General features: G+C 33.6%; 1 protein-coding gene across 1 annotated transcript; it reads right to left on the reverse strand.

Annotated features, from left to right (window-relative positions):
* Nucleotides 1-2075: 2075 nt before the first annotated feature.
* Nucleotides 2076-5328, reverse strand: LOC105769702 (4-coumarate:CoA ligase 1). The gene is made up of 5 exons (XM_012590511.2): nt 4239-5328; nt 3092-3290; nt 2792-3005; nt 2585-2687; nt 2076-2471 (listed from the first exon to the last, which is right to left on the reverse strand). The coding sequence occupies exons 1-5, from the start codon at nt 5235-5237 to the stop codon at nt 2355-2357; spliced, it is 1632 nt and encodes a 543-aa protein (XP_012445965.1). The 5' UTR covers nt 5238-5328; the 3' UTR covers nt 2076-2354.
* Between the last annotated feature and the right edge of the window lie 8921 nt (nt 5329-14249).

Consider the following 14249-nt stretch of genomic DNA (forward strand, 5'->3'; position numbering starts at 1 on the left):
TGGTCCTTCAATTAATAAATTAACTTCAGTTGTCTAGCATGCATCATTGAATGGTCAAATGATAGTCTGATCACTTCTGGTTAAGAACAGTTAGAATCTTTCACTTAAAAGCAAACTCAGCTGTACAATCTGCGAGTCAAGAATATATCCATGGAAAATGATAAAAGAATCAGCTAGCTAATGCCAAATCTTGGGTGAGGATCATATTAACAATTTAAAAAGATATGGGATACCTCATATGCTGACGCATTGAATCGAAAATTGTTTTTAAGTCTTTTGATTCTTTCCCCTCTTATAACATACTATAATTCTGGGATTTTGACAGCTTGATTTTTACATGTTTCACTCACTGGCATTTCCATGAATTAGAGGACACAAACATTGCTCGGAAGATTTTATTCTCTCGAGTGGGAAAAAATCTGTTAATTTTGCCCATACATAGCAGATAGTGTGTGTTGGGAGTATGAGCCACGGTGTAGAAAATCCAAGTAATCCAACCAAACCAACGTCCTGCCTCAAAACTGAGGCCAGCTTGCCGGGGCATTGTTCCCATAACCCAAATCCTTTGCCTTGTCTTCATTAAACAGCTCTCCACTTTTCATGCTCATCCTTTCACTTCTCTAACCCCCATTACTTAATAAAATAATTTTTTTTGAGTTAACTAAATAATTATTCATCATCCTCATCGTTTCCAACTAATAAAGATTATTATAAAGGAGAAGGCAGAGAAATAGTCATTTGTTGTGTAAGGGTATTAAGTATATTCAATTATTAATCAATAAAAGCCTCAAAAACTACGTCCACTCGGACCATTCCCCTTTTTGTACAGAAAACTATGCTGCATCTTCCATGCAGATCCCTCAGTTTTTGAACCTGACCATGTTCACTTGCTTCCTACGTATTTCATTTAGCCTTTCTTGGATTTCGGAATTGTAATCGTATATATATACTTTACCCTCAACCCACACGGCCTCAAGCTCTAGGTTGAGCTTCCCCCCCCCCCCCAGCAAATCTAGTTAAAAAAAAAACACAATTTCGTATTAGCCATGGGTGAGTTTCAGTCCCAGCAATTCAATCTTGGAGTTAAGGCCACTGCTGCTGAGAGAAAGGGTAATGGCTTCTCCACCAAGTGTGCCTCCTTGGTAAAACAGCAACGAGCTCGACTCTACATCATGCGCCGCTGTGCCACCATGCTCCTTTGCTGGTATATTCACGGAGATGACTAGCGAGCAGCAAAACCAGCCGTACCCTTCCACGCAAACCATGTTTTTTTCTTGATGACTTTGATCAATTAGGCTTTCATCAATCATGCTAAAATCCTGTTTGGTTCTATAGAGCTACAGTGTGGTGTATATGTCTACAAAATTTTCTCCTACATTTTTCCTTTTGTGTTTTTGACCTGGTTGGAGAAATCCCATTGGGTTTTGAGGAGAACAGGGGAAGCTTACTGCATAGCCGCACTCTTGATCTCGGCGGAGTTGGTAAACTGTATAAATGCATCAGAAAAGTTGCTTTGCCTGTTGTTATTAAGATTAAATGTAACTTTGTATTAGGCCCTTTTTAAAGATTACTTGTTTCTTTTTTTCCTTTTTCCTTCACTTACCCAGTCCTGTGTAATTGGAGAAGTGCTTTAGAAAGTAATAACAACCTTGTAGAAACAATGGAGGAAACTTCTTACAGCTGTAATGGTTGATTAGCTGTTTAATGTAGTTTATGTTTGAACTGTCATATTAATAACATGATCTGATAAATCTTATGTAAGAGTCTGTTTGATTCGACACCTTCGTCTGCATGTGGAATTTGATTGTTAGGAAACCAAGCAAGAAGTTTCAGATTGAAAATTAAATGTTTGGGCTTTGCACAATTTGAGGACAATATGATCTTCAATCCTAGTAATTTTGCTAAGATTAAGGCATTGTTAACGCATCTTGTATCCTTTACAAATATATTAGTGAACAACTTGTGTCTCGAATGTTTGATTCGCCTGTCGGAAAATAAAGACATCGAACAAACTTAACAGTGAACCGTTTTCTTTGTTTTAAAATATTAGAAATGTTATAATCAAGAAGGAAAAATACATGAGAATTTGGAATTTAGATTGCTTTATCAGTAAACAATATATAAAGACATAAGGAATTATATATATATATATATTACCGTTGTTTTTGTGGTCTCAATTATGCAATTTCCCATGAGACAATATTCTTACAAAGGAGAAAAAAGGGAAAAAAGAAACAGGGTATTAATCAATTATATTTCCTCTAACAAGTAATTTACACCTTTCCAGACCCGCTTATAACAGGAATCGGTTGTATATTATTTCAATTTTCCAGGGCAGGCTTTGAAACCAGGTTTCAATGTTTTTTAGTGGCTAATTTAGCTCTCAATTCCTTTCTCAGAATTTTTCCCGACGGTGCCTTTGGAATGGCTTCAATGAAGAACACACGGCTTATTCTCTTGTAGTACACCACCTGCACCATCAACGCTACATATATGTCAGTCGCATTTTTCAGGACCACCAATCATCTTCGGGTCAAATTGATCATTAGCAACAAGTTCAACTACTGATTAAAATTATTATTACCTGTTTCGAAATATACTGTTTGATTTCATCCTCACTGATTTCTGATTTGCCTGATTTCACCACAAACGCAACAGGAACTTCCCCAACCGCCTCGTCTTTCATGCTGAAAATTGCAGGCATTTATTTATCTTAAGTAAGCCATTAAACCAAGAAACTACATATTATATGAATATGGATTAAATAATTTTTTATTATTATTTCACTTACCCGACCACAGCAGCATCGATGATATCAGGATGTGCAATGAGCATGGCTTCAAGCTCAGCAGGGGCAACCTGAAAGCCTTTGTATTTGATCAATTCCTTCAATCGGTCGACAATGAAGAGCTCATCGTCATCATCAATGTAACCGATGTCCCCGGTGTGTAACCAGCCATCTTTGTCAATGGTCCTAGCTGTGGCCTCAGGGTCATTAAGGTACCCTGCATTCAATGTTCAGCAACAGGGTTCATAGTTTGTTTCCAAGCTTTCGAATTTCATGTGATTTATTTATTTTTGACTGATTTACCTTTCATGATCTGATCTCCTCTAATACAGATCTCTCCGGCTTGATTTCTTGGCAGGGAAGAACCAGTGTCGGGATCAACAATTTTCATCTCTGCGTTCCTTACTACAGTCCCACAAGCCCCGGATTTTATTTCGAATGGTTCCTTGGCAAATCCTAAGCACATTGCTAGAACTGGTCCTGCCTCGGTCATACCGTACCCCTGTACCACGTTTTCAATATGTTAATAAAATCTGCTCCATAATGTCGACTCATCACATTCGCATTCAATTGAAGTCGGTGAAAATCCAAGGTGGTTGTTGCGGGCTCAAAAAGCCTACGGTTCCAAACCGGACGGTAACAATGGGACAAAGGAGGCTGGCCAACCGCCGCCACAATTAAAGGGAAAATTCAAATGATAACTTGAACTGTAAAGTTGACTAGATGTGTTAGGCAAGAGGATTGGGTCAACGATGATTGTCTAAGAGATATATCCATTATCATGGAACACATGTTTAGAGTATTTTATTTGAACGAAGGGGTTGGTGAAGAAACCAAGGAATGATGAAATAGGAAACTTATGGGAGACCATCATTTATTTTTCTTTTTTATTTTTCATGAAATTGTGGGGGAAGGGAGACATTGATGAGTGTAACAAAGCTAAATGAAGGAAAAGCAAGCAGAAATTCATCCTAATTATTATATAAATGATGTTGTCAGAACAAATATTTATTTGAAGTTATAATTAAGTAATTAATTAACTATAATAATAGTACTATAATAAGGTCAGACAAAGAAAACGTGTCATTTCTTCTTTGGAAAAGAAGTTATACATTTATTATCTTACCCAGCAAAAATTTCCCAGAAAAGGAAAATTAATGAATTTTCTTCTATTTTAACAAGAAAATTAAACCTGTGATTAATTAGTCAGGAAGTTCATCTTTACTTGGACAAAAGTATCTCTCTATCCCAAAAAAAATGTTACAGTTGACTTTTTTATCAAAATTTGACTGCAATTATAGTGAATATTTTAATTAATTAAATTTTATAAAAAATATTTTTTTAAATTACTCCATTAATTTTTAAAAAATAAGAGATAAAATTAAAATTTTAATTTACATTAAAAGTCAAAGAGTAGACGGAGGAAGAACAAATGGTTTGACTTTCGTACCTGCCCGAGTTTGGCACCAGGGAACTTGGCTCTTACAGCGTCCTCAAGCTCTTTACCCAAGGGTGCACCCCCGGACTTCACCATCCTTACGGAAGACAAGTCGTATTTATCAGTTTCCGATGACTTAGCAATGGTGAACATTATAGGCGGCACAATCGGAGCAATCGTCACTTTGTATTTCTGTATCAGCTCCAATGCCAACCCAATCTCGAACTTCTGCATGATCAAAATTGCAGCCCCAACACGTAGCCCGCAAAGCATGATGGAATTCAGGGCGTAAATATGGAACATGGGAAGAATACATAAGATCACATCTTCGCTGTGGAAATACAAGTTCGGGTTTTCTCCGTCGACCTGTTGCGCCACGCTGGTGACCAAACCTTTGTGCGTTAACATCACCCCTTTGGGAAGCCCCGTCGTTCCCGACGAATAGGGCAGTGCTACGACATCTTCAGAGGCTATATCGACTTCGGGGAGATCGTTGTCGTCGGCTTGAGTCAACTCGGAGAAATGCAAACAGCCCTCTGGGGCTGAGTCAATGCACATGACCATGACATCATTGTCTTGGGCGAATTCTTTTACTTTGTCAACGTAACTGGCTTGCGTGATAATGAGCCTCGCGTTGGAGCCTTTCGCATGCTTTGAAACTTCCGCCCGAGTGAAAAAAGGGTTGGCAGCCGTGGCAATGGCGCCACGGAAGGAAGCGCCGAGGAACGACAAGACGAACTCCGGGGTGTTGGGTAACAAGAGCATGATCACTTGGCGTTGTTGGATGCCGAGCTTGTTGAGCCCAGAGGCAATTCTTCGAGCGGTGAGCTCAACGTCAGCGTAAGTATAAACTTTACCTGTCGTCCCATTAATCAAACAGGGCCTGGAGGCGACGTTCGCTATGTTCTGGAAACAATACGAATGTAAAGGGAGGTGGTTGGGGATATAAATATCAGGAAGCTTTGAACGATAAGTGATTTCTTCTTGTTGCAATTCAGCTTGGGGTGCCATTTTGGAGATTGAAATTGAGACGAAAAGAAAAAAAATATATACTGAAACTTTAAAATTTTAGGCTTTCTATGTAAGTGGGGAAGCCTGAGAATAAATGATAGCTAGCGATATGGATATATAATCAATCAGTTGAGTTGGTGATGGGAGTTGGTAGAAGGGTAGAATGGAGATTTTAGAGGATGGGTTGATGGTTAAAGCAGGGAAGGGTGTGAAGAGGAAAATCACATATGGCGTTCGTTAATTGGAGAAGGGGTTGTGTATAGATATGCTGGAAATGACGTGGTTATACGATATATATAAAATACAAAAATAATTAAACCAAGGGATAAAATTAATGATGTAATGTAGACGTAACATGTGAAGAATTTTATAGATAAATATATATATAACATGCACTACGAAGATGTAAATTGGTAGAACAGAGGAAAAAGAGAGGGTTGGTGGAGGGTGGGTTTTGGGAGAAAATGGGGTCTATATTTTTGGGTTGTTAAAGATGGCAACTTGACTAAAGAGGTGGGGCCTTTACAAGGACGGCTTTTTACCTACCACGACCAGTGCCACAATACGTCGGAGAAATTTGCCAGACCATTTCCCCTCTTCACCTACCGCAACCGTGATTCCTGCCGGAAAGCCTTTTATTATCAATTACTTAAATCCCGTCTAGGTGATGACTTGTTTTGGAGGTTTCTTTGCTATTTTACCTCTTGATTCCGATTCATTTCTTTTTAATTTCTTATAATTTAAAAAATAGTTAGAAAACAAAGGATAAAGCATTAATAAAATTTAACCTTAATTTATTCAATTAGATTAAGTTAACCTTAATTTAACCTTTATTTTTATTTGAAAAAAAGTGTATTAGTTTTTATATATGGTTGGCTCTGCTGCCAAAGAATTACAGTGCATTAAGAGGTAAGAAAGTAAAAGTTTAACTGATTTCAAAGAGTTAGTGTAACATTAGTTATAAATCCTAAATCCTCTGTAGTAGGTGTATTGCGCTCATCGAGTTTTCAACAGCTTATTAATTATTGGTTCACGCATAAATCATAAACATAATAGACAAGATGCAATGATATATATTTGATAGGAAATGAACTAGAAACCCGAAAGATGAAAGAAAAATAAGGGAAGAAGAAGAAGAGAGCAAGGAGAGAGAGAGAGAACTATAGCAATTACTGTATATTCTTCGTATCCTTCCTATTCCTTTGCATGCGTAGGTATATAGAAAATCATAATAGCAAAATAACAGAAAGAACAACAAACTGTATGATACGATTGCCATGCACAAAACGCGCCGTTTTATTAATTAGATGTGCACCGTTTCGACTAATCCTCTTCGACACAACTGTCTCAACCTAACTGGTTCATGATTTGGTCCATAACAATATTTAATATAGTGCTAATAATCTTTTGACTTAAAAAGTAAATTTAAATTTTGAGAAACATATTTGTTTAATAAAATTTTAACCTACAAATCATGTCAAATGCCTAAAATGTTTTTGGATGGTGCCATTTTCTCATACCCAAACATTCAATAATTGCTTCTGCCAATCCTTGATCCACAGTCCACAAAGGACAAATATTTGGGAATCTAATGAGTGGGTTTAGATTTGAGACTAAATCACATGTTCTTCAATAATGAATAAATCAAAATTTCACGGAGGATTTAATAAAAATATTAGACATCAAAAAATAGATTTAAATAGTAAAACAGGCTTATTTAATATTTTATTTTAATTTATTTCATGTAATTTGTATCATATAAAAATTAAATATATGATACTATAATTTAAATATAGAAATAAGTTAAACTGTCTATGTTTAAAATTTGAATAAAAATATTCTTTTTATTTGTCATCAAGTACAGAATAAAAATAAATTTATTAAATATGAATTAAAAATAAATTAATTTTTATAAAATAATATAAACAAATTTAAAATGAATTTAAGTTTATCATCTATAAATATACGTAGATTTTATAAATTTTAAGTTGTATATTTCCAGCAGAATTGAATTTGAGAAGAAAAAAAAAATGAGTACATTAACACCAAAAAAACTATTAAAAAAAAAAAAACACCATAAAAGAAGCCCAACTGGAATCTAGTGCAGCATGACCCTGCCTGACCCCGGTAAATCAAAGCAGTCGTGGTTTAGAAGTCTCCGGGATGAGGAAAATTAGGTGGACTTGTAAATTTCGATTTTATTTAATCTGGTCGTTCGACTTTAGTATATTTATTGACACTTTTGCATTTTCTTTTAAAATAAATTGATATTTAGTTCAAAATAAATATTTTTCAAATTTTAGTTTTTAGAATTTTAATATCAGTTTACTCTAATAATTTAATTAAAAAATTATGGAATTGTAGGTGGACCTGTCAGGTTTGACGGTCAGGAATGGAGGACTATTCCAAGGGCGTTCCCCTGTCAACAAATGTATGCTGATGCTCTCTCTGTTTCACCCACCAAGTTTCCTCCGAAATAAACTAACTATAAATATAATCAAATAAATAAATAAATATTGGAGTAATTAAGACAAAAGAATCTTTTTTTTTTCTTTTTTAAGAAATCGGCATCATTAACCTTTTCATCTCATTTATTTTATTTTTAAGTTTTAAAACTGACTCAGTTTTGATATATTTTTTAAAATTTTATGGGTTTTTACTGGAATATATTAAAAAGGTTAAATATTGAAATATGTTGTTAGATAGATTAGTTATCAAAAGGGTTTTTTTTTTAATGGCGCCTATTTGATAGGCACCAATTAATTTTTATATTAATTTTTTCTTTTTAAGTTTAAATAAAATATTATTTTTTTATTTTTATTAAAAATATTTAAATATAAATATAGATAAAAATACGGTCAACCGGTTAAAATACGAGTAAAAAACGGGTCAAACCTGTCAGATAGGCGCCACTAATTGCGCCTGACAGGTAGGCGCCAATGCCCATGCTGCTGCCTTTGTCCCTTCCACCATGGTGTTGTCCCTTCCACCAGGCTATTGTCCCTTCAATGGGAAAAAATTACAAATGGGGAACCTTATAAGTATGGTCCCCCAAACCTCATGTATCAACTGGAAAAGAGAGAGAAAGGAGAAGAAGAGAAGAAGAAGAAGAAAGAAAGAAAAAGGTAATGTATTATTTTAGTAAATAATTTTGTTTATAATTTAAAGAGTTTAATTAAGATATTGTGATTTTTTGTTATTAATTATTAATTATAAATTATTTATGTTTAGTGTTTATAGTTTTGGATTAGTATTTTGTATGAATGTAATTTTTTTTGCTTTTTATAATTATTTTAAAATTAATTTGTTAGTAATTTAGAATTATGTTATAAATTTTGTGTTTTTAATTATTTTAAAATTAATTTATTAGTAATTTAAATTTGTAAACTTCAATATTATATTTGAAATTTAAATTTGTTTAATTTTTATCTTTTATTATGAAATTATAAATCCCGCTAAGGAATTAATAACATTTGATCTATTTAAGAACATAAATAATAAAGATGGATGGGTATAAAAACTAGTTTTATCTATGCTAAAGATAAGTCATTGTTTAAAGTACTAAAGTGGGATTTACCTTGGAATTTTTGTTATAAATGGAAGGTTTTTGTTAAAAAGAACACAAAGAAATTTATCAGTTGACACATTCACAATCTCTTAATTATGAATTTCATCTCTTACTTTACAAAATTAATTTATTAGTAATTTAGGATTAAATTATAAATTGTTGTGTTCAGTTTAGTATTTAGTGAGTTTAACATATAAGTTTATAAAAAATTTAAAAATCATTTCATTAAAAGTTTAATCATAATGACTCTTTTAATCATATAATTGATGTTAACTTATTTAATTTTTTATATCAACATAGTTGCTGTTAACTTATTTAATTTTTTTTATATCAACTTGGGGGCTTTTTACCCAAATATATTAAAAAAATTAAATACCGAAATAGGTTGTCAGATAGATTAATTACCGAAATGGTATGTTTTTTGTAATCGTGCCTATCTGATAGGTGCCAATCAATTTTTTATATTAAAAAAAATTAATCGCGCCTATCTAACAGACGCGAATTAATTTTTTATATTAAAAAATATTTTTTTAATCGCGCCTATCTGACAGGCGCGAATCAATTTTTTATATTAAAATATATTTTGTTGTTTAAATAAAATATTAATTTTTTATTTTTATTAAAAATATTTAAATATATATACAGGTAAAAATACGGTCAACGGGTCAAAATAAGGGTAAAAAACGGGTTGCGCCTGTTAGATAGGATTAAGTTATAAATTGTTGTATTTAGTTTAGTATTTAGTGAGTTTAACATATAAGTTTATAAAAAATTAAAAATCATTTCATTAAAAGTTTAATCATAATGACTCTTTTAATCATATAGTTCTTGTTAACTCATTTAATTTTTTATATAATGTAATTTTATATAATATAATTTTATTTAATTTTTATTTATTTAACAGTTTTATTGATTTATTAAAATGTTGATTAAATTTGTTGTTATATAATTTTATAGGTTGTTTGAACATAAACTACTCGGGTATGTATCTATTTCTATTTTCATTTTTTAATTCATATATTTTAAGATAGTTTATATTAATTTTAATTATATTATTATTGTAATCGACATAAAATTTTTATTGTAGGTAAATTATGAGAAATTATTAGATATTTATTTACCGTGTTTTGTTTTTGAAATTTGAAATAATTTATTGTATTTTTGAAACAAATTAAATGAATTCATTTTTTAATTGCGATTTGCAGCAAATGAGTTCTTTGATTAACAATAATAATAACATATCAAGTACTATTAATGAGATGGTAATAAAATTTTTATTTGATACTCATGTTATTTGTTGAATTAAATTATACTGGATTAACTATTTTGCTAATTTAATAATGTCAGGGTCCGTACCGCGTATTGAGGGGCCGTGTTAATAGTGTAGGGTTTCTGTCAGATGAACGCCTAATACCATACTTAGAGTTAGCCGAGTTCAGATCAGCGGCATTGATCCAGACTTTTGATCTGCGATACGACTTGATTTCAGCTTTAGTCGAGCGATGGCGCCCGGAGACCCACACATTTCATTTGCCGTGCGGAGAGTGTACCGTCACTCTAGAGGATGTTGCACTACAGCTCGGGCTTCCCATCGACGGGAATGCAGTCACGGGCGTAAGTTCAATCTCTAGGCCGGCTACCCTTTGCTATGAATTACTTGGACGCTCGCCAAGTGAGGGGAAATTTACCAGTTTGAGATTTTCATGGCTAAAGGCCAATTTTGAGCATTTGCCGAGTACTGCCAATGAATGGGAGGTGATGCAGGCCATTCGAGCTTACATTATGCACCTTATAGGGGGTGTGCTCGTGCCAGATGCAAACGGCGGTAAGGTCCACTTGATGTACTTACCCTTATTATCCAATTTGCATAACACCCGTTCATACAGTTGGGGGTCCGCAGTTTTAGCCATGTTGTATCGCGAACTTTGTCGGACGACAGATTCTTCTGCGATGGACATAGGCGGATGCCTCATACTGTTGCAGTCGTCGGCACTTTACCGGATGTCATTCTTGGCATCCATTAGTCACCAATCATATATATTTCCACTCGTTAATAGGTGATGAATTTTTACTCGTTATAATAATTAGTTGACTTTCTTTTAGATTATATTGTTCTAACAATTTGTTTTCGTAGATAGAGTACTAATCCAGGTATCGGAAGGTCATACACAGTTTCGATATACCGTCTAAAGATTGAGAATCATGCTGGGAAGGGGGTAAGTTTTTCCAATATAAACTTAATTTTATTATTTTATCTCACTCGACCGACGTTAATATAACAATATTATTAACTGTGCAGTTCATTTGGATGTTGTATTCTGTTCCAATGGAAAATTCTTTTTCTCAATTGTAGTTGGTCATCCAGCCCGTAATAAGGTTGTGCCTGCAACTCAATGACAATCCCCGGCACGTGTTCCCTCATAGCGGCTATCCATCATTGTAACTCATTGTATGATGCATCGAAATCTCCGTACAATTGCTCCATTGCCATCTGTTTAGCTATTCATGCCTTCCGGTATGATACTCGATACTGGAATTGTACTTGTATTTTGGCAACCAGTACAAAAACTTTAATGGTCGGCATGTCTTTCACCATTGGCATGATGCACGTACAGATAGTTTTGGAGTTAAGTTTTCGATGATCTTCTGTCATACGTGTTGAAGTGTATGTGTGAGGCCCAACAAATTTTCGTATCTCCCACATCTGCGATTTCTGGATAAATGCAGCTCTTATCTGCCAATTGCAACCTTCTGCCGACCTCTAACACTCTCCAATATATAATGTTTGTTTAGACATGACGACTTTGTAGTCTACTGATATATTCATGCTATACCGCTTAATGAAAAATATGCATTCTTCCTCACTCTCAAATCTCTGGCACACGAACAACTCTTCTGGATTAGAATATACGGCCATCCGGTGAGCAGGTACTCCGAAAACTCAGCTACCTGGGTCGCATCGAGGTCTATCCGAGACATGTGTGCCCCAGGATTATTGTGTATCACAATACCATGAATCTGGTTTCCGACTGAAGACGCGTTAACGTTTCCATCCTCATTCACGCCTTCATCGTCAATATCATCCGGGACCTCGTCCACATCGGGATCACTCTCACTATCAACTTCGTGATCAACATGATCACTACTATAGTATACATCATCACCAACCACATCAGTCTCGGGTGCAGCATTAAGATCAATATCGATCCCGTGTATAGTTGATTGACTATCAACATATGATACCGGAATCACCATACACGGCTCTTGAACTCTATCTTCTTCACCTAATGGAGTGGGATCTTCAATTGCCTCCACACCAGCTAACTCAGCAAATAACTGAATCGGTGCATTTTGGTTGCTCCGAGTCCCACAATAAAGAGCGACCATTGTCTCCACGTCTTCATCGTCTACAAGTTCCATTTCGGTAAATTTTATTGGATCCGTCGAAACTGGAAACTTGTAGAAAAGTTTTGATATCCTTCTCCCACAACGACTATAAATTTTTTCACTAATTTGTTCCTTCATATAATCAAAAGAGATATTTCTATTAAATCTCATTACTATTTGTTTGCGACATTCAAATACACATCTTACGATTGTTGTCAAAATTTCTCCATCGAAATAAACGCATACAAAAAACTGATTATCCATCTTCAATTCTAGATTTGTTAAAAAAATTCAAAATTCTTAAAACAATTTGAAATGCAAAAAATTATATAAAATTTTAATGCAAAATTTTTCATTCGAAGCTAACAAAATTAATAACCTAACAAAATAACTTTCAAATAATAAAATTACTAACAAGACTCTACATTCTATTTAAAAAGAAATAAACCAAAAAACCTTATCCTTCTTCTTGTTTTCCTTTCTTTTTTTCTTCTCCCTATCTTTTTATTTTCGTTCTGCTAAATTTTGTATATGTTCCTTTGCTAAAATTTATGTCTGTACTCATTTGATTTTCGGGGGTATATATAGGGAAAAAAATAAGCAGCAGCTAGTCGCGCCTCGTATCTATACCCGGGTCATATACTGATCTGGGGAAAAAATTAATAATATTTTATTAAAAGAAAAAAAATTAATATAAAAAAATTATTGGCGCCTGTCAGATAGGCGCGATTGAGCTAAGATTGAGCTAAAAACGAGCTCTCAAGCAGGCCAGCAACGATTTCACCCCAAACTCTATTAACTAAGGCTATTGTTGCATCTTTGAACCTCTTAGCCCGAGCTCGGGTGATCGGACCTAAAGGTAGCTCGAGAGGATCCATGTTAGCTCTTGGTAACCCTTAGGTTGTTGCCGTATCATTGAGCAAAAGAACATACCTTAGATCTAATTCGATTTGATGGCTTGAGTCGAAGATCGGAGAAGAAAGATGTTTGTTTTTTTATTCACAAATTCGTAGTGTTTAAAGTTGTTTCATGAAAAAAATTGAACTGTAGCAAAGTAAGAGGGAGGGCTTTTGATTGGTGTAGGCAGTGTAAACTAGGGGTGAACAAAATTCGATTCGACTCGAAATCGAAAAAAATTCAAATTTCGAGTTAAACGAATCGAGTTATTCGAATCAACTCGAATTTTTTTTTCAAATTTCAAGTTCGAATCGAGTTGGGTTTTCGAATTTGAATAACTCGAATAATTCGAATATCAAACTATAATATTTTATATTTTTACCCCAAACTCCCAAACCTTTTTACTTTTCCCTCAAAACTTTTACTCCTTCCCACTTTCCCTCCAAAACTTTTACTCCCTTCCCCTCCCAAGCCCCCAATCTACCAAAAATTCATTTCCCACCAAAATTTTACTCTCCCATTTACTTTTTCTCAAAATTTTACTCCCAAAAACCCTCAAAACATTTTATTTTTCCCCAAAATTTTTACTCCCTCCCACCTTTTCCCTAAAACTTTTATTCCCTTCCCATCCCACCTTTCATCTACCCCAAACCCTCCCCCCTCCAATTTTTTTAAATATTTTCCCTCCAAAATTTTACTCCCTCTATTTACTTTCCCTCAAACTTTTATTTTCCAAAACTTTTTATTTTCCCCCTAAACTTTTACTTCTCACCTTTTACTCTCAAATAAAAATTAAAATTATAAAAAAATCATTAAACATAAATAGTAATAATTTTGTTTATATCTACTATTTATATTATTAAATTAAATTTCACATTTTATATTATTTATATTATTGAATTGTTAGTCATATTGAACATTTATATTAAAATTGAATTATTAATTATGCCATAAAATATTCGTGTAAAAATTTTATATTGGTATCAATTTCACATTTTATTTTTAAAATAACTTTTATTAAAAATATATTTTACATTTAATATATTTTTAATTCCAAAATACATAGTGACAAGAATCAAGATAATTGAAACAACTAAACAAACAAAGAAGCTAGCCAAGATATAAAAAATTAATAAATAAATTATGAGGTGATGAAAGTT

This window comes from Gossypium raimondii, chromosome 5, assembly GCF_025698545.1.
Source record: "Gossypium raimondii isolate GPD5lz chromosome 5, ASM2569854v1, whole genome shotgun sequence".
Lineage (NCBI taxonomy): Eukaryota > Viridiplantae > Streptophyta > Magnoliopsida > Malvales > Malvaceae > Gossypium > Gossypium raimondii.

Bases quoted from the DNA above. Each gene is read 5' to 3' on its own strand.
- LOC105769702 (XM_012590511.2), bottom strand. From the start codon at position 5,237: ATGGCACCCCAAGCTGAATTGCAACAAGAAGAAATCACTTATCGTTCA. The intron at 3,291-4,238 runs GTACGAAAGTCA...AACGTGGTACAG, and splicing joins CTGGTGCCAAACTCGGGCAG to GGGTACGGTATGACCGAGGC. The intron at 2,472-2,584 runs GTAATAATAATT...TTGATGGTGCAG, and splicing joins AACAGTATATTTCGAAACAG to GTGGTGTACTACAAGAGAAT.